Source organism: Stigmatopora nigra, chromosome 7, assembly GCF_051989575.1.
Source record: "Stigmatopora nigra isolate UIUO_SnigA chromosome 7, RoL_Snig_1.1, whole genome shotgun sequence".
NCBI classification, from domain to species: domain Eukaryota; kingdom Metazoa; phylum Chordata; class Actinopteri; order Syngnathiformes; family Syngnathidae; genus Stigmatopora; species Stigmatopora nigra.
The window spans coordinates 14358120-14378642 of record NC_135514.1 but is presented as its reverse complement, the minus strand read 5'-3'; the positions used below and the strand labels follow the sequence as shown (position 1 = coordinate 14378642).

The 20523-nt window shown below is 33.5% G+C and overlaps 1 protein-coding gene across 1 annotated transcript; it reads left to right on the top strand.

Moving 5' to 3' along the window:
• Window positions 1-8801: 8801 nt before the first annotated feature.
• Window positions 8802-19797, top strand: rspo1 (R-spondin 1). Its single transcript, XM_077721511.1, has 7 exons — window positions 8802-9125; window positions 11926-12194; window positions 13609-13803; window positions 15259-15402; window positions 15531-15730; window positions 18262-18343; window positions 19641-19797. The coding sequence occupies exons 2-7, from the start codon at window positions 12059-12061 to the stop codon at window positions 19775-19777; spliced, it is 894 nt and encodes a 297-aa protein (XP_077577637.1). The 5' UTR covers window positions 8802-9125; window positions 11926-12058; the 3' UTR covers window positions 19778-19797.
• Window positions 19798-20523: the final 726 nt, after the last annotated feature.

Here is a 20523-nt window from a genome sequence, read left to right as displayed (position 1 = left end):
ATTTTAAAAAGTGTTTTTTCAGGTCAAATTTGTTGTTAAATACGTTTTTATTTAAAGTGAGTATTGTGTTTTGCATTATAGGCTAGATTAAAAACATTTTTGTGATTAAACAGGCAAAAAATGTATATATAAACATCACAAATCAGATTTTACTATCTTAAAACTTAAAAGGCATTTTTGTAATGCCATCTAAGTTATTTTCTTAACAGTGAAGGATGACTCATTGGAGAGAGATTTTTTTTCACCCATCTGTAAGTCGTATACGATTCCTTTGACTATTTTGAAGTGAAAAAGTAGAAGATATAGTTATGAAAAGTAAACTGAATGAATGAAATCACCCAAAAAAGTTTGTTTTGGGTAATTTTATGACAATTTTATGACCCTCCACAGTCAAACTGTCCTCCAAAAGGTGACAAAATTTGGCCCTCAATTAAAATGGTATGACCTGAAGTCCTAAACATTTAGTAAAAGACTAAAATGTAGGGTCCACATGCAGATTTAAGTGTAAAATAATGTATTATTTGCTCGGGAGCTCATCAGAGAAAAACACGATTTTACGTTTTTAATCGTAACAAACTGGTAAATGAGTATAATATATAAGTGGGTTATATATACCGTATTTTCACGACTATAAGGCGCAATTAAAAGTCTTACATTTTCTCCAAAATAGACAGTGCGCCTTATAATCCAGTGCGCCTTACGTATGGAAAAAACAAAAAAACCAAAAACGAAAAACCACCACTGTCGGATATTAAAAAAAACACAAACGCCTGAACTGAAACAATACTGTTAAATATGCAGATGCCATCTTAGTTTTACAAAATCTTCCATCATATAGCTCCTCCCCCACCGCAAGATTTTATACAAAAAAATCCAAAACATCAACAATGGCTGGCTCTAGAGGTGACTGTGGTGTAGTGAGTGCTTCATACCTGGAAGTCAATAGCAATTACCGTATTTTCACCACTATGAGGCGCACTTAAAAGTCTTAAATTTTCTCCAAAATAGACACTGCCTGCGCCTTATAATACAGTGCGCCTTATATATGGAAAAAATGTCATTCATTGAGGGTGCGCCTTATAATGCGGTGCACCTTATAGTCGTGAAAATACGGTATATATAGTCATTAAAAAAACAGAATCATGAAAAATTAAACAAAGGTATGTTTTTTAAGCACCCAAATGGAGATGAAGTCTGTTTTTCTTGGAAGTATATCACAAATTTTATGACAATTTTATGACCCTCCACATTGAAATGGACCAAAAAGTGACGAAATTTGGCCCTCATGACCTAAACATTTAATAAAAGACTAAAATTTACTATCCAGACACAGATTTAAGAATAAAAAACAATATAATTTTACCCATTGTGAGCTCATCAGAGAAAAACAGACTTCGGCCATTTCCGAAGTACAAAAACTTTTGTGACCAAGTGGAAAATGTGTGCTTAATCACTTACAGAACTTTAGAAAGTTCGTCATGATCACATTGTGAGCCAAAAGTGGTGTTAGTTAAAAGAAATCCTCGTTTATTATGAAAAAAAATCCTTCAGCAAGTCCTCCAAGTGAACTCGAGTGATTGAGTTTAAGCGTTTTTTTTGTAGTTTTTTCTTCTTCTTACTGGATTTGGGATTGTAGTATTTATTTTGACCATCGGGAAATTATTAAATGAGGATGATAGTAAAAACAATCGTAATTTAAAGTGACGTTAATGGAAGGACATTGTAGGTCTGTCTAAATTTGGTTTTTGGTGAAATAACTATAAGGGAATTATGAATCTAATATGAATTTGCATGGCAACTATGCAAATTATAGATTGTCTATTTTTGTATTATGATAAGACAGTAATGTTTTTTGGACCTACAGGCATTCATAAGTAGGGGTATGACTGTATTTTAAAACAAAGGTGAATACAGTAATCCCTCGATTATAACGACTTCACTTATCGCGAAATCAAATTTTTTTCCTGCGAATATTTTTTTTTACTACAGTGCTTAGTAGCAAAAGTGGATTCTGTTTATGAGTTTTCAGTTAAAACAATTAAATTAATAAATAAATATATATTTTTTAATAATTATTTTTTATAATTCATTTTGCTAAGAATTATTTAATGATTAATTTGTAATACCCAACTGTAATATTTTTAACAATTATTTTTTAATATTATTTTTGACAATTAATTTTTAATATTATTTTTGACAATTAATTTTTACTATTATTTTTGACAATTAATTTCTAATATTATTTTTGACAATTATTTTTAAATATTATTTTTGACAATTCATGCTAATAAATCTTTAATGATTAATTTGTAATACCCAACTGTAATATTTGTAACAATTATTTTTTAATATTATTTTTGACAATTAATTTTTACTATTATTTTTGACAATTAATTTTTAATATTATTTTTGACAATTAATTTTTAATATTATTTTTGACAATTAATTTTGAATATTATTTTTGACAATTAATTTTGAATATTATTTTCGACAATTATTTTTAAATATTCTTTTTGACAATTAATTTTTAATATTATTTTTGACAATTAATTTTGAATATTATTTTTGACAATTATTTTTTTATATTTTTTTTACCAATTATGTTTTTAAATAATTAAATGTGAAAATCCACGCTTAAACTCTTAAGCAGAACCCACTCTTGCTACTAAGTACCGAAGTAAAAAACATACACACTTTTTTTTAAATAGGACTTGCACTACTTCACGTTTTTGTCAATTATCGCAGCCATTTTTGGTCTACATTAAGCGCAATATCCAAAGGATTACCTGTACCAATTGAGATCAAGATAAAAACAAGACCCTCAAGACTCAAAACCAGGACGAATCTAGGTTGGAATCATATCAAAACCAAAACTTTATTGAAACTAAGAGTAAGACAAGAGCAGCTTTCCGATGCTATCCCATCCCTGGTTTATTTGAACCAGCTAGCATTGTCCAGACCAGTCTAAGATCAGGTAGAGTGCCAGCAAGGATCTCTCAGCTTGAATGGAACTACTGTTCGTATTTCCGTCCTTCTGGCGGCGACCCATCTTCCCCGAGTATCTGCTGCCTGTCCGATTAGATAGGGGTGACGTAAAATCCTTTTTGTAGGAAGTTGGGCGTCACAGCCTTCTTAGGGGAAGTGGGGCGCTTCTGTTTCCCCGAATAGCCCCAAAAAAAACATGGCGGATCTGTTCAAAGGATACGAGTTGGTGAGGATCAAAAGCAAGACCACCTGGATCATGTCTTGGCATGGGATGGAGACTGTGATGGGTTGAGGGCCCCTGGGAAAAGCTGGTTCTGTGAGAACCAAAAACTGAACAGTCTAAGGTTCGGAAGCCATGTTTTGGTGACCACTGACCATATTTTTTCGAATATTAGCCACCTTATGGGGAAAAATTGGAATAAAAGCCAAGATTTTCATATAGTTTGACCAACTATATTATTTATTAATTACCGTATTGTCTTGCATATAAGCCGCACCCTTAAAATGGCCCTAAAATGGCTTTAAAATGGTTGAATTTGACAATTTCTCGCGTATAATCCCCCACTGATTCACAATTCTTACCTTAACCACCGTATTTACTCGCATATAAGCCGTACCCATGTATAAGCCATACCCACGTATAAGCCATACCCTTAAAATTGCCTTAAAATGGTTGAATTTGACAATTTCTCGCGTATAAGCCGCCCCCTGTTTGGCAATTTTCACCTCTATGTTGATGGTTTTTATAAGGAGTACAAATGTGTTACTTTGAAGGGAAAATATTGAGAAAAAATATCTCATGTGATACAGTAATCCTTCAAATATGGCGGCTTTACTACATGGCAGATTTTTTTCTGGGGAAAAAAATTGATTTTTGATTAAAATTTTTGCTGTATGTTTCTAAAAATGTGAAATTCCACACTGAAGCCACTCCCCCGTCCTCTGGATGCTAATAGCACTTAGCACTGAAGTAAAAAAAAAAAACAAATACATTTTTTTTTTAAATTTAATAGGGTGACCCTACTTTTGCATATTATTTGGATCAATAAACAGAAATTAAATTCAAAAAGGAAGTCATGTGATCAGTACAACCAGGAAGTGTGTTCGTAGCGGTCTAGTTGGTCATCCATAGGTAAGATAACGGCACCCTTAGCGAGCAATGGCCGGCAAAAGTGATTTTTTTTCATTTTATATGTAAAAACATGGTTTATTTTTTCTTGAATTTCATTCATAGAAGCCAAAATATTCATTTTTTAACGTTTTATCTGTTTTTTTTTTCTCTATTTTGAATTCTCTTGAGTTTACAGAGAGCTTCAAAATGGTGGTTTTGAGTATACAGCAGTTCTTGGTTTACACAGATTCAGAAGTTCGCAAATAACTCGATTATATTGCGCTTTGAAACTCTTCATTTGCCTCAGAGCAGAGTTCCAAGAGTTTCTTTGATTTTTATGAGGGAAATCACAGCAGAGATGAGTTTGCAAATGAAGCACGACCTCCTCTTAGGTCGTCTCAGTCTCCACGTTTTGGCGATTGCCAGGGTTCAAAGGGTTCATTGGCTCGTCAACTCTCCTCAAGCCCCATTGGTTCACAGGCGCAAACATCCTCCCTGTCAGCCTGACCCGAGCTATCGCAAAAGAGAAGAGGGATTCGGCCAACTACAATATTGTCCACGGTGGGCCGGAGGACCTCGAAATTCGATTGGTTGCGCCAAAACTCAAATCAAAGCAACTTAGAATCGGGTAGAAACCACTGGGAAATATTGGCGTGTTAGCAATTGCCTAAACGTTAATATGTCATGTACGAATTCGGGGATATTTTGGGATCAGAACAAAGAAGCTTTCCATTAATTGACTGTCTTTTAAATGTTGGTATATTCGATACCTGGCAACGTAAACTTTTTTCCTGTATTTTTTTGGATATTTTCAAATGGTAGGGGATTTTTTAAAGTACTTTTTTTGTTAAAGCCGATCTGGTTTTAGCCATTTTGGCTCTAATCACTGATAGTAGACGAAAATGATTGCTTAGATTAGATTAAATTAGATTAGATAACTTTATTCCCGTATTCAGGAAATTTCATTATCACAGTAGCGAGAGGGTGAGAATACAGACACAGAAAAAGACATTTTAGACATAAATAAATAGGTTATAAATAAGTTAATAAGTAGAAAAAACATAAGGAATAAATAAATAAATACGTACATATATAAAAATATAAATGTATATATAAAATATAAAAGAAATATATGAAAATATAAAAAATATATATAAAAATGTAAAAAAAAATATATATAAAAAAATATATATATATATATATATATATATATATATAAATACATATAAATATATATAAATACATATAAATACATATAAATATATATAAAATATATATAAATATATATAAATACCTGATACACAAATAACTGAAACAGAGGATACATTTTCACCAATTGGATTTTGTGAAGGTGTAATCAACTGATTGCCAACAGGTGTTGCCAGATTCCGAAAAAACCTGATTGCTCTATATCCACTGGAACAAAAACCTTCCCCCACTCGATCCCTCTGTGGAATCATTTGGACAAACTGAACTGCCTAAAAGCTCTCTTTTTTGTCTCATCAATTGTCTTTTCAGAGGATAAAGACTATATTCCTCTTTTATATTTCGACAGGAAAAGGCATCCAATGATCATGTTTCACTGCCATTGACGACAATATCTGGCAACCCTCCCTGTTAAACTCAACTGTACCTCTTACCTTGACTGGACCTCTAACAGTAAGTGCGATATTTAAAGGGCCAGCAACACGTTTTTACGGGAGGTGATATTCTTACTAAGCACAAATATGGCAAACACATGTTGGCAGGATTCGTTTAAAACGCGATAAATCTCGTTTTTGGCAAGGAAAGCCATTTAAAATAAGTAAAAAACTTTTCGCTTGGCATTGTTTGATCTTCCAATGTTAAATAACGGCGATAAAATATTGTCAGGCTAATGTTTACGAGGGCGACGCAACAGGATGCGAATGAAATGATTGATTTCCCTTTGGATTATATTGAGTCTTATATCGCCATTCATTTTTTTGAACCACTTAAGGGGTGCTGGAGTGTATCCTAGCTTACTTTGGGGACCAGGTAGGGGACATTTTGAATCAGTGGCTAGCCAATCACATGGCAGGAGGAGATAAGTAACCATTCACTGTTAGCTAGTTAGCCTAGCATGGGTGTTTTTGGGTTCAAACCCTTATAAAGCTACGGATGACTTGGTATTTCAACCAAATTTTGGTCGGCCATCTTGTTTAAGAGCATTTTTTAGATAAAATGCCAGCATTTTTTAGCTGAGTCATGCCACCATTGGAGGAATGATGATTTAAATCGATGCAAAAGTACAGCTTGTTCTGAAATGATCTCGTTAACAATTTAAAAAATGTCACTGATAAGAATCAAGGAAAGTCCAAACCGTGACTGTTATCCAAAAAAAAATGGACGATATCATCAATTGTTAGCCTCATTAGTCAAAATCTTTCTTCAAGCTTCATTTAACGTGGGAGGTATTATCTGACCTATAATGGTGCTCAGTTTTGACGTCCTATCAGAACTGATGACCTTGATAAAGTTGACTTTTTTAAACCATTTTCACGGTCTTGAGCGCCATAATCAGCGAAAAAATACCTCCCCTGTTTGCATGGTCCCCCTTGATTTTGTGGGTTTTCTTCGGGTATTCTTCTGGTTTGCTCCCACATCCCCAAAACATGCTAAACTAGCTGGCTAACACTTTAAATTGCCCAAAGCTACGAGCGATTGGTTGTTTATCTCCTTGTATCCTCTGATTTTCTGGATGGGATAGGCTCCGGCACCCTCGCGGTGTATATATTTTGTATGGGTTTTCACTGGGTACTCCAGGTTTAGCCCACACCCTAAAAACATGTATGCTAGGCTAGCTGGTTAAACAGTGAATGGTTATTCACTCCTTCATTTTCCAAACTGCTTAGCTTAACAAAGGTTGCGGGGGTGCTGGAGCATGTCCTGTTTAAATACTAACTCATTAAATTAATATAATAGATAGAATAAAACATAATATGGCTGTATTAGAGCATATTTATACTAATACAGCCACATTATCATGTAACTTATTCATTTAATTAGTGTACAGGGTGACCCAGGATTCGAACCCAGAACCTCCGCTCCCGAGTCGTCACGCTCTTGTATTGTTAAATCTCCAGGAATAACACAAAAAAGGCAAAATGACATTGAAAACATCCTCATATTTCACTCCAGTGTGGTTTTTTTGCTCGATTTTTCTATCATCGAACGCATCAAAATGCTTGACTGGCAGCCATGAAGAAGATCAAGTCCTGCTTTAAAATGCAAAACACACACACCCGCATACACCCACACAAAACATGTACACACACACACACTTTGCCTGACCACAAAATGAAGAAAAACAAATACAAGGCCGTGGCGTAACGTAGCGTTCTCAAGATAAATCTATCAACAAGAGCGGTCGTCATTTCACGCCACACCTGAATAAATGTCATATTCGGGTGAGCTTTGGACTCTTTGAAATGTTGGGGTGAAAATATGGATTATGGGAGTCATGTAAATTGATCCGGTGAGACTTTAAATCTGAAGGGAATTCAAGAATGAATGAATAGAATTGTTTAATTTATGCAACTTTGCATTTTTTCAGTGTTTTTTTTACATGTTAGTTAGTGTGAAAGGCGGAGCTTGTTGGCTAATATGAGAGGAGTATATATACTACTTCTTGTTTGTGTGTTATACTATTGTGAGGACATGTGTGTGTATTATTTTGGGAGTATTTTGAAGGGAAGACAAAAGTAAACAAACCTCGATTGGTTGGGTCTGGAAGTCAGGGTGGAGGCGGGGCTAATAGAGCCAACCCGGGTGAAGAAAGGTATCAAAATTTTAAAGAAAATTAGAATTAAGTTTAGTGTAAAGTTAGATTAAATTTATTTTAGTGTGTTTGCATTGTAATCCAAGTTCATTTCAATTTGTTTATGTTATGTTAGGAGTGCGTTGCCGTGCAAAAAGTCTGATTTTAGTACTATTAAACACATTTTAGTACTATTAAACACATTTCTATACTATTAAACACATTTTAGTACTATTTAAACCACTAGTTATTTGTTACTTTGTTAATAGATGGCGAATTAGAACAAATCAAAATGTTTTTCCAATCCAATATCCTGTTTTTGGTGTTTTTTTCAGATGTTTGGAACTAATTAATTTGTTTTTAGTTCATTTCTATAGGAAAAGTTCATTTGAGATACGAGTAAATCAACATACGAGCTCAGTACCGGAAAGAATTAAGCTCATATCTCGAGGTACCACTGTATCCCATATTGACCCGAATATAAGACGATATTTTTTTGCATTGAAATAAGACTGAAAAAGTGGAACTAGTCTTCCATCTGTGGTCTCGACATCAAACTCTTTTACACACCTCTAGATGGCGCCAAATATGTCCAAACTAAATCCTTGAAACACTTAATGCAATTATTATTATTACTGTTATTTATGATATTTTTTAAAACCCCAGAAACCTTTAATTCCCAAATACAATATCACTTTACAAAATACAAATAAAAACATTGTTTTAATAGAATATTCTTGTTCAAAAACATGGGTTGTTGATAGAAATGATGATGACTCACACAAATATTTTTGAGTGGTTAAATTAATGACAATGGCGGGCAGCTTTTCTTCCATCTAAGAACTGAATTTGTGGGCGTGGCTTCCATGATTTCTCTATCTCACGCTCTCTCTCTCTCACACACACACACACACACACACTCTCACACAAAACACTCTCTCACACACACACATTTTTAACCGAGTCGTTGAAGGCAGCTGCAACAATTCTGGAAGCTTAAAAATGACATTTTTATTTTGAAGTATATAACTTTATATCGACCTTCAGATCCCATTGGAAATATCATAACTCTATTTTAATTGGACTTTTATTCTTACGGGACTTTTGTTATATTTTATGTGAGATATATTTTTCATTTTTCTTCGTGTCAAGCTTTATTTTGAAGTTTTTTTGGAAGGGGAGGGACTAAAAAGTGGTGTATTTTTGACAAAAAAGGGAATTAAAGGTGGAAAAGTGGACGTCAGTTGACAGGTGAGTTATTTTTTTTAATATTTAAGACATTTTTATGCTCATATTTAATATCAGTTTGATTTTTTAAATTATTATTTTGTGGTGCGTGCTGCTTTGTTTTCTACCAGACATTTTTTAATAATTTATTATTGTGGTTTCAGTTTGAAGTGACTCATATTGAGAACTGTTTTTAATATTTCATATTTCAATATCATTTTTGTGACTCCTATTACGCAACCATACCAACATTATGATTTAAGCAGATTCATTTTATTTAAAGACAAATATATTTGTCATTCATTTTCTGAACCGCATATCCTTACAAGGTCGCGGGGGTGCTGGAGCCTAACCCAGCTGACATCAGATGCCTTGAATTTGGTGGAAAGCCAATTGCAGATAAACAAGCATTCATGCTAACATAATTGAGACTGTTAGCCAGCTTAGCATGGATATTTTTTTTACCCGATGAAAACCAACACAAGCCCAGAATCGACCAGTGAACTAATTAAATATATTAAATAAATTAATATATATACATATGAATAAATATACATATACATACACAGATGTACATGTATACATGTATGTATGTAGTATACATGTGTACATGTATGTATGTATGTATTATACATGTATACATGTATGTATGTAGTATACATGTATACATGTATGTATGTATGTAGTATACATGTATACATGTGTGTATGTAGTATACATGTATACATGTATGTATGTAGTATACATGTACACATGTATATGTGCAGTATACATGTATGTGTGCGGTATACATGTATATATTTATGTATGCAGTATACATGTATACATGTACGTATGCAGTATACATGTCTACATGTATGTATGTAGTATACATGCATACATGTATGTATGTAGTATACATGTATACACATAGTTATGTAGTATACATGTATACATGGATTTATGTAGTATCCACGTATACATGTATTTTTGTAGTATACATGTATTCATGTAGTATAGATGTATTTATGTAGTATATATATATATATATTTATGTAGTACACATGTATTTATGTAGTATATGTGTATTTATGTAGTATACATGTATTTATGTAGTATACATGTATTTATGTTGTATTCATATATTTATGTAGTATACATGTATACATGTATTTATGTAGTATACATGTATTTATGTTGTATTCATATATTTATGTAGTATACATGTATACATGTATTTATGTAGTATACGTGTATTCATGTAGTATACATGAATTTATGTAGTATTCATGTATTTATGTAGTATACATGTATTTATGTAGTATACAAGTATTTATGTAGTATTCATGTATTTATGTAGTATATGTGTATTTATGTAGTATTCATGTATTTATGTAGTATACATGTATTTATGTAGTATACGTGTATTTATGTAGTATACATGTATACATACATACAAACTCGAGTTTAACTTTGCTCTGAAATCTGTCCTGTTAAGATTTAAATGATCTAGGATTTTTTTTTCAGAGTGAAAAACACAATTTAGCAATTAACTTGAGCTCTCCGGGTCATCAGCAACTCACGTTATCGTTCGCTTCTGGCCTTCTTTTCGCCGCGAGTTTGTGCAACGGCGCTTGCGTGGGGTTACGAAAGCGTTTTTTGGCAGCCGCCGGCCGTTACTCAATTGTTATTCTCCAGCCTCGTGCCGGTCGCCAGTAATGGTGCTTTCAAGTAACAAACAGGTGCTGCATCATTTTCAGGGCTTCCAAATACTGACTTGGAAATGGAAGGTGACAATGATGTGTTTTCATGATTCACACAAAGTACCGCTTAGCAACCGCTAAGTGTCCCCCGACGGGCTAGCTATTCTACCAGTGCGTCAGAATAATGATGTGCTAATGTCATCGGGATGACTTTGGTTAGCATTTGACACGAGATCTTAACATTTTCTCACATATAAGCCGTTTTTGTCGCTAAAAAATGGATGACTGAAACAGGGGTACGGCTTATATGCGCATAAATTAGACTTGACGTAAACAAAATGGCATAATGCAAGACAATGCGGACAATACAGTCATTTACTTCAAAAATAGAGAAAAATATACATACATACTAAATCACAGGTGTCAAAGTGGCGGCCCGGGGGCCAAATCTGGCCCGCTGCATCGTTTTGTGCGGTCCAAGAAAGTAAAACATGAGTGCTGATTTTCTGTTTTAGGATTACATTCAAATGAAGAGTATAAATGTATATTAATTTTCCTGATTTTGCCGTTTTAAATTAATAATTGTCATTTTTTAATCATTTTTTTGTGTTTTTAGTTCAAAAATAATATTGTAAAATCTAAAATATATATTTAAAATAAAGCTATAGTAAACATTGTTTTAAATCTACAAAGATGAATATTCAGGGCCTTTAATCCAGTTCATTTAATCCATTTATATAAAAAATACATAAATATTTTATCTAAAATGGTCCAGCCCACATCATTTTAATTTGATCATAAAGCATAGTAAACTCAATTTGAAGTATAGATGTATATTAAATTTCCTGATTTTCCCCCTTTCAAATGAATAATAGTCATTTTTTAATCCATTATTTTCTGTGTTTTTAGTTCAAAAATCATTGTGTAAAATCTAAAAACACATTTAAAAAAATCTAAAATGAACATTGTTTTGATCTATAAAAACTGAATATTCAGGCCCTTTAATCCAATTCATTTAATCCATTTATAAAAATATTATATATACCGAGTCTGACATCCTTGGACTAAATGTTTAATGTCAATGAATGAAATAAAAAAAAATATATATATATAAATTTCATTAAAAACTTTTTTCTCCACAGAAGTCAAGAGAAACATCATTTTTTGTCAATCCGTCGTCCGTCCTCCCTCGTCCTTCATGGGTTGAGACAGCAAACATTCGACGGCGTCCATCTTTAATTTGATTGAAAAATGCACCGGCCGGAAGATTGAAAGATGGCGACGGACAAAGGAGGAGATCAAGCAAGAGGGACTATGCGGCTGGGTATGGTAACCCTGGCCATGCTCTTCCTCAGCTACGTGAGTGACGGCCATGTTGGAAAGCCTTCAAAAACCAGAAAGCAGAGATGGGGTGAGTTAGCCAAAATTTAGGATTGAAAAGAAAGATAGAGGTACAGTAATCCCTCGATTATTGCGGTTAATGTAGACTAGACATGGCCGTGATAAATGAAAAACCATAAAGTAGGGTCACTCCTATTTAAAAAAATATGTATATACATTTTTTTTATATCAGGGCTGAGTATTTTTCACATTTATTACTACATAAGTGGAAGCCACTCCCCCTTTCCTCCGTTTGCTACTAGAACTTAAGTGGAAGCCACTCCCCTTTCCTTTATATATATATATATATATATATATATATATATATATATATATATATATATATATATATATATATATATATATATATATATATATATATATATATATATATATATATATATATATATATATATATATATATATATATATATATTTTTTTATTTTTTATTTTTTTTAAGTTAATAAAAATGTGAAAACCCGCAAATTAGGGTCACCCCTATTTAAATATATATATATATATATATATATATATATATATATATATATATATATATATATATATATATATATATATATATATATATATATATATATATATATATATATATATATATATATATATATATATATATATATATATATATATATATATATATATATATATATATATATATATATATATATATATATATATATATATATATATATATATATATATATATATATATATATATATATATATATATATATATATATATATATATATATATATATATATATATATATATATATATATATATTATTATTTTTGTTATTTTTACATCCGGGCTGAGTTCTAGTAGCAAACGGAGGAAAGGGGAGTGGCTTCCACTTGCGATTTTCATATTTTTATGAACTTTAAAAATGTGTTTATTTATCTTTTTTAACTTTAGTGCTGAGTCGTACTAGAAAGTGGAGGACATAAAAATGTGAAAATCCACGTTTAAACTCAAGTGGAAGCCACTCCCCTTTTTATCTGTTTGCTTCTAGGACTCAGCCCTTATGTAAAAATAACAAAAATAATAAAAAATATATATATTTTTAAATATGAGTGACCCTAATTTGCGTTTTTTCCACATTTTTATGAACTTTAAAAATATATATATGTATAAACATATACAAAAAAATAGTAGAAAATGAAGAAAAGGGGAGTGGCTTCCACTTGAGTTCTTGTAGCAAACAGAGGAAAGGGGAGTGGCTTTCACTTACGATTTTCAGCATGGATTTTAAAATTTTTATGAATTTTTACACAAAAAAAATGCAATTAAAAAAAAGTTGCAAAAATTCCCATACAAAAACAATCCGCGATAGTTGGACCCGCGATATTCGAGGGATTACTGTAATAAGTACACTTCATTAAATACTTGTTTTTTGCCATTTTGTTTTTATTTTTTGGGGGTCAGTGAGTAGCGATGGCACCCCATCATGCCCCAAAGGCTGCGAACGCTGTTCCGAAGACAACGGTTGCACCAAATGCAAGGCCAAACTCTTCATCTACCTGGAGCGCAACGACGTTCGACAAGTGGGCGTGTGCTTAGCGTCCTGTCCAATGGGCTACTTTGGCATGAGGAACCCCGAAGGCAACAACAGATGTACCCGTCAGTACCATTGTCATTGTTTTTCCTCAAATCTCTCTTACCCATTCAATCTCTCATTTTCCGCCGGGGGGTGCTGGAGCCTATCCCAGTCCACTACGGTTGCCAGGCGGGTAACACCCAGAATTTTTGTCTAGCCAATCACACGGCACCAGAAGACAAAGAACCAATCACTCGAGTTTAGACGCAATTTAGCGTCTTTAATCAGCTAGCTTAGCCTAGCATCTATGTTTTGGGCATGTGGGAGGAAACTGGAATACCCGGAGAAAACCTACATGTAAATTCCACACAGTTCAAGACCCATCTGGGATCGAACCAACGATCCTAGAACTGTGAAGCAGTCAGTTGTCCTCAAAAAACCCCAAACATAAATCAGTGTACTTTTTGGCAATGGTGGAATTCTCGTATTTTGTAGCCTGCTGCTAAATGCTAATTATTTACCAGTTGGAAGCAAATTATCTGGGTAAAATTGAAGCATGTGTTGTTGTTTTTTTTGCTGTTTTTCTTTTATTTTGTTTTTCTACCCAACATGTGGCCTTTATTTAAAAGAGGAATGCCAAAGAAAGTCGCAATCAATGTTAGCACTTATTTAAATGGTTAGCAAGTCATATTTTGTAATCCAAACGGCACCAAGTACCCTATAATTTTTAATATTTAAAAAAAAACCTATTATTTATGTAGCTTTTTAACACACTGAAAAAAACATCATTAAATATTTTGGTACTGGAGACAGGATTCAAATAATACATATGATTTTTTTTCTTAAAGAAAAATCCAATAACAAATATTTGAGCATTTTGAACACTCATTGGCTACCATTGTTGGCACCAGACGTCCAAATAATATGAAGCAGGATGGCTGGCATCGTATAAGCCTTGAATAATTTCAATTTTTTAAATATTTTTTGTATTTATTCGAGCATAATACACAAAAATTTGAAACTAAAACACTGCCCTCTGCCAGTGAAAAAGTCCCATCTGCAGCCGTTATAATGGTTGATGTAAAATATGTCTTTGTCCACCAGATGGCGACAATCTACCTTTTACAAAAAAACTGCCTTCTTAAAATAGCCTATGGTAAGTTTCGGGGTAATATAGATGTGGTAAAAATGATTTTAAAAAATGTTGCTCCAGGGAAACGAGTCCACCCAGGGGGCGCTATACTTGCTCAATAATCCGACGTTGAAAAATTTGAAATATTATGATGCTGAACTAGACTTTAAGGATTTAAAATGGAAAATTCCTTTTGAAAATTGTGCTCATATAGGTAGTAGTTTGTTTTATCACATGATAATACATATTTTGTCATATGTTTAGCATTAGCAAGTTAGCAGTATCAGTGCTATTCTTGATGTGAGCTGAGAAAAACTACAAAACAAATATAATACCCATTTTACTCACAAATTATGGGTCTGTTTTATACTGAAATAAATGCAGTATGTCCTCCTTTGTTTTGCAGAATGTAAAATCGACAAGTGTGACGCCTGTTTCTACCGCAACTTTTGCACTAAATGTAAAGAGGGTCTTTATTCGCACAGCGGGCGGTGTTACAGTAGTTGCCCACCCGGAAAACACCCTGCCAACGACACTATGGAGTGCGTGGGTGAGTTGCCCATAACCGTCTTTTTACAAAAGTTACCTTGAATATGCAGGTGATGGCAAATTCTGCCTAGCAACAAGTCAATGGACAAAAGATAATGTAAGATAACTCATATTTCTGGCTATTTTCAGATTGTCAGCTGTCCGAGTGGAGCCAATGGAGTCCCTGCGTAAAGAGGAACAAAACGTGTGGGTTTAGAAGGGGTTGGCAGTCGCGGGTTAGACTTCCGTTGTCGCATTCCCTTTCTCAATGCGCGCCACAGACGGGGAGGCGAAAATGTGTGGCGACCAAGGTGCCCTGCTTGAGAGGTTGGCAATTTTTTTTCAGATTTTTTGTACATGACTTGGATTTGAACCCAGAACCCCAAAGTTGTAAGGTCGAATATTAAATATGGGGGTGAAAATTGACGTAAACAGACAAAAAATAGGAGAAAATATAAAAAAAGAACCAAATCTAACATGTCATAATAGACAAAAACTGATATAAAAGCCAACATTTCTCTATATTATTTATTAACTATATTATTAACTGTATTTACTCGCATATAAGCCGTGTCCATGTATAAGGCGCACCCTTGAAATGGCCTTAAATTGTTGAATTTGACAATTTCTCGCGTATAAGCCCCAATGATTAACATATTTTCAACTTAACCATCATATTTACTCACATATAAGTCACCCCACGTATAAGCCACACCCTTAAAATGGTTGAATTTGACAATTTCTCGCATATAAGCCCCCCCCGATTAACAATTTTCACCTTAACTGTTAACATCATATTTACTCGCATATAAGCCTTACCCACGTATAACCCATGCCCTTATAATTGCCTTAAAATGGTTGAATTTGACAATTTCACGCGTATAAGCCGCCCCCTGATTCACAATTTTCACCTCCATATTTATTATTCGACCTCACAACTTTGGGGTTCTGGGTTCAAATCCAGGTCACATCCATCTGTGTGGAGTTTGTTCTTCCCAGGCCTGTGTGGGTTTCCTCTGGGTACTCCGGTTTCCTCTCACATTCCTAAAAAAACACACTTTGTTTAAAACTTCAGGCTTGCAAAAGAAGTTATCGTCTTATATTCGGGGCAATACAGAATACATTTAATCCGATTCATTATAGTAGTGACTTTAATTCTAGTTTATGTAATATGGAAATTGTTTAACTTTGACTCTTAGTGAACATAAAATTGCGTTTTTGTTTAAAAACAAAGAATATTTTCAACAATCTCCATAGTTTTAATAACAATAAAGAGAAAATATAGACATAGGACAAAGACGTCATAACTTCCCGTTACTTAGCTAGCCGGTTATCGTCACAGGCGTCCGATCTCGTAAGCCTAAATGGACCGTTGCCGGATTTCCCGCTCACCATAAATGAGCCGACACGCTCCGTTCCTCAAGCAATGACAGATGAGGCAATACCTAAACTTTGTTACTCGCCGTTTGGCGCTGGATTTTTGTTTTGTGTCTTTTTCAGGCGATTAGTCGTTCTTGGCCGCCGCCCAGAATACATTTATTGGACAGAGGATGCCTGCAAAAAAGCAGCTGTGTTGGAAATTTGTTTTGAATTGGAGCGTTTTATTGAAATTTGCGGTGAATTTGCGACACGTGACGTTCGCGTGAGCCTCGTTTTGGAGGGGTGCCGGGGTTCGGGCACGGTGTGATGACGTAAAGGGGGCGGGGCTAGGTGAGAGAAGATTCGAAAACAAATGTAAGGTTATGTGAAGAGCAATAATGTAGTGTTTTAGTTGGAAATATCTCAGCCAGGATCCACCTTTCCCACTCTCATTTGTTTTTTTGGTGTTTTACAGCCCCTCTGTTTTTTTTAAAATGACATTTTAATATTTCTTAACACATTCCTTTTGACTTTACGTTGTACTTTATACTTTGTACTTTTTAATTTACTGTGTACTTTACTTGGTACTTTATACGTTTTACTTCACTTTGTACTTTATACGTTTTACTTTACTTTGTACTTTATACGTTTTACTTTACTTTGTACTTTATACGTTTTACTTTACTGTTTATTTTACTTTGTACTTTATACTTTTCACTTTATAGTTTTTACTTAATAATTTTTACTTTTTACTATATACTTTTCACTTTATACTTTGTACTTTATACTTTGTACTTTATACTTTTTAATTTATACTTTTTACTTTACTTTGTACTTTACTTTGTACTTCATACTTTGTACATTATACTTTTTACTTCATACTTTTTACTTTATACTTTATACTTTATACTTTATACTTTATACTTTATACTTTATACTTTTTACTTTTTACTTTATACTTTTTACTTTATACTTTATACTTTATACTTTTTACTTCATACTTTTTACTTTATACTTTGTACTTTATACTTTATACTTTATACTTTATACTTTATACTTTATACTTTATACTTTATACTTTATAATTTATACTTTATACTTTATACTTTATACGTTATACTTTATACTTTATACTTTATACTTTATACTTTATACTTTATACTTTTTACTTTTTACTTTATACTTTATACTTTTTACTTTATACTTTATACTTTATACTTTATACTTTATACTTTATACTTTTTACTTTTTACTTTTTACTTTATACTTTTTAATTTATACTTTTTAATTCATACTTTTTAATTTATACTTTGTACTTTACTTTGTACTTTATACTTTTTTACTTTACTTTGTACTTTATACATTTTACTTTAATGATGAATGACGAGTATGTTAATACTTGAGTCTTTTTTTCTGGTAATGTTTCATATGTACTGTTAACGGAATCACTTCTTAATATGTATCCTATCTTGTGCTGATCTATCAAAATTTTAAAGTCAATGTGGCCCCCGGGTCCCAAAAGTTTGCCCACGCCTGGTATAGCGCGTGCGGGAACGGACTCCCACCCGGAGGGAAATCGGCTGTTCGGCAGGCGGACAGCTGCCGTTGAGAAATGACTCGCGTGTGAATTCGCCTTGGAAAGAATTTCGGGGAAACAATTAGCGGTGAAATATTATAAACCCTTTTGTAAAAATTTCCAAAGTGTCGATGGCGGCGAAAGCTCGGGAATATGTGTGTATATGTGTGTGTGTGTATGTAGTAGTGGCGGGCTTTATTTAAGTTATTTGACTTATACCTAGCTCACGTATATTCATCTGTGGGAGTGCGACAAACTTGTTTAAAAATATATGATTTATTGGCATATATGCGGTAATTTACCTTACTTTTGGGGGTCGAATTTGGGGAAAAAGGGGAGGTTTGTGAGGGGGGGGGGTCGTTGATTGAGGCGGGAGGCCTGGTGCATAAGGAGAATTGGCATAAATTAATGGGGTGTTTGGTTCCAATTCAAAGCACCTTGACCGCATTAGTGACGAGTTCAAGAAGTTGAATGGAACTCAGCCGTTAAATAGGAACACCATTAAAGCCAATGGCATGGCACAAGGAGATAAATGTCCAATCACTCGTAGCTAGGGGTTATTTAGCCTACAATTAGCTTAGCATGCATGTTTTGGGATGTAGGAGGAAACTGGAGTACCCATAAAAGAACACGGAGAACACTGAAAGCCCAGAAACGTGCGAGCCACTCATCCACTGCGCTTCCCACTGCATTTTTTTCTGTATGTTGTATTTTCTCGCATATAGGCCGTATTTGTTGCTAAAAAAATGATGACTGAATCAAGGGTACGGCTTATATGTGCACAAATTTAAATGAAACTGGGTGACAAAGATGAAATGCCATAAGGCAATGTGGCCTATACGGAAATTCATCTATAATCCTTATAAAGTGTGATCGATGGGTGTGTATGTGTGTGTATGTTAAGATTGTCTCGCTGTTTGTCCAAACTGTGCATTGTAGAGAGTTGAATTTTTTTTTGGTGACCAGAAATGGCTATCCGATCCTAATAGACAAGTGATTTAATGTATTCACCTTCTCTAAGTGGGTAAACTAAAAGAGATTTTTTTAAATTTGCATAACATGAATATGGAGGTCACAATTGTAAATCAGGGGGAGCCTTATATGAGAGAAATTGTAAAATTCACCAATTTTAAGGCAATTTAAAGGGTATGGCTTATACACGGAGGCGGCTTATACGCGAGTAAATACGGTAAATCGTTTTATGACTACTTATTTACATGTACACTTTGTGGAATAGCTTTAAATATAATTGTACTTGTATTATGACAATAAAGGCCTTCACTTATAGGCATTTATTTCAATAACTTCTATTTTTGTCTTTTTAGAGAAAAAATCCAAGCGGGGTCAGCTTCAAAATTCCAAGGGTGCTAAAGATGGCGCTCGGGGAGGTGGCAGGAGGAGGCAAAAAGGCCAAAGGGGGACCACTGTGGTCCCTAACGTCACCAGCAGTTCGGGGACTTAAACTTCTACGTCCTGAAAACAACAAAAACGTGGCAAGAAGAAAAAAATTTGGACTCGAAAATACGAGAAAAATCCTCCTCTGCTTTTTTCAGAGGTGATGGACGAATTGTTTTTGATGAAAAGCTCCCTTAAGTGATTTTTTTTGGAGATATTCCACTACAAACACGCAAGAAACTGACTGAACAAAAACTATTAGTATTTTGCAACAGCCCCCCACAGGGTTTTGAGGTTTTTGCACAATTGCAAATTTAGAAAAAAAGTGTAAACATTTATAAAGGAGTTTATTCTAATGCATTTGTTGTATAAGTGACGTACGTAAATAAGTGTGTAATGTTATATTCATTGTCGTTCCCATTGAAATTCTAATAAAAAAATCTGTCAAGTTTTAAATGGTGGCACATAAATTAGCCCTTCTTTCCGTGACCACGCCCACAATAAAATGAGCCATAGATATTTATGTATCAGCGTAGTAGTAGTAGTTCAAAAAGAATCAATTTGTTCTTATACAAATTAGAGTTGGATGGTGCTGCCCTCTTTTGAACACAATCAGCTCTGCATTTTTTTTAAATTCTACCAATTTTTGTTTTATTTCAAATGGTCAAACAAACGAATGTAAATTACTAATGCGAATAAACTATACCCAATGAAAATAATAATTAGCTTGAAAAATAAGAGCAAATATTTAGTGCTGCAATGTTTATGTATTTAAAGTATTTGACCAGCAGTGGGTGCTACGGTACATACAAA

Coding starts and splice junctions, on each gene's coding strand:
- rspo1 (XM_077721511.1), top strand. CDS start 12,059: ATGGCGACGGACAAAGGAGGAGATCAAGCAAGAGGGACTATGCGGCTG. Junction 12,195..13,608: donor AACCAGAAAGCAGAGATGGG/GTGAGTTAGCCA, acceptor TTTGGGGGTCAG/TGAGTAGCGATGGCACCCCA. Junction 15,403..15,530: donor CGACACTATGGAGTGCGTGG/GTGAGTTGCCCA, acceptor GGCTATTTTCAG/ATTGTCAGCTGTCCGAGTGG.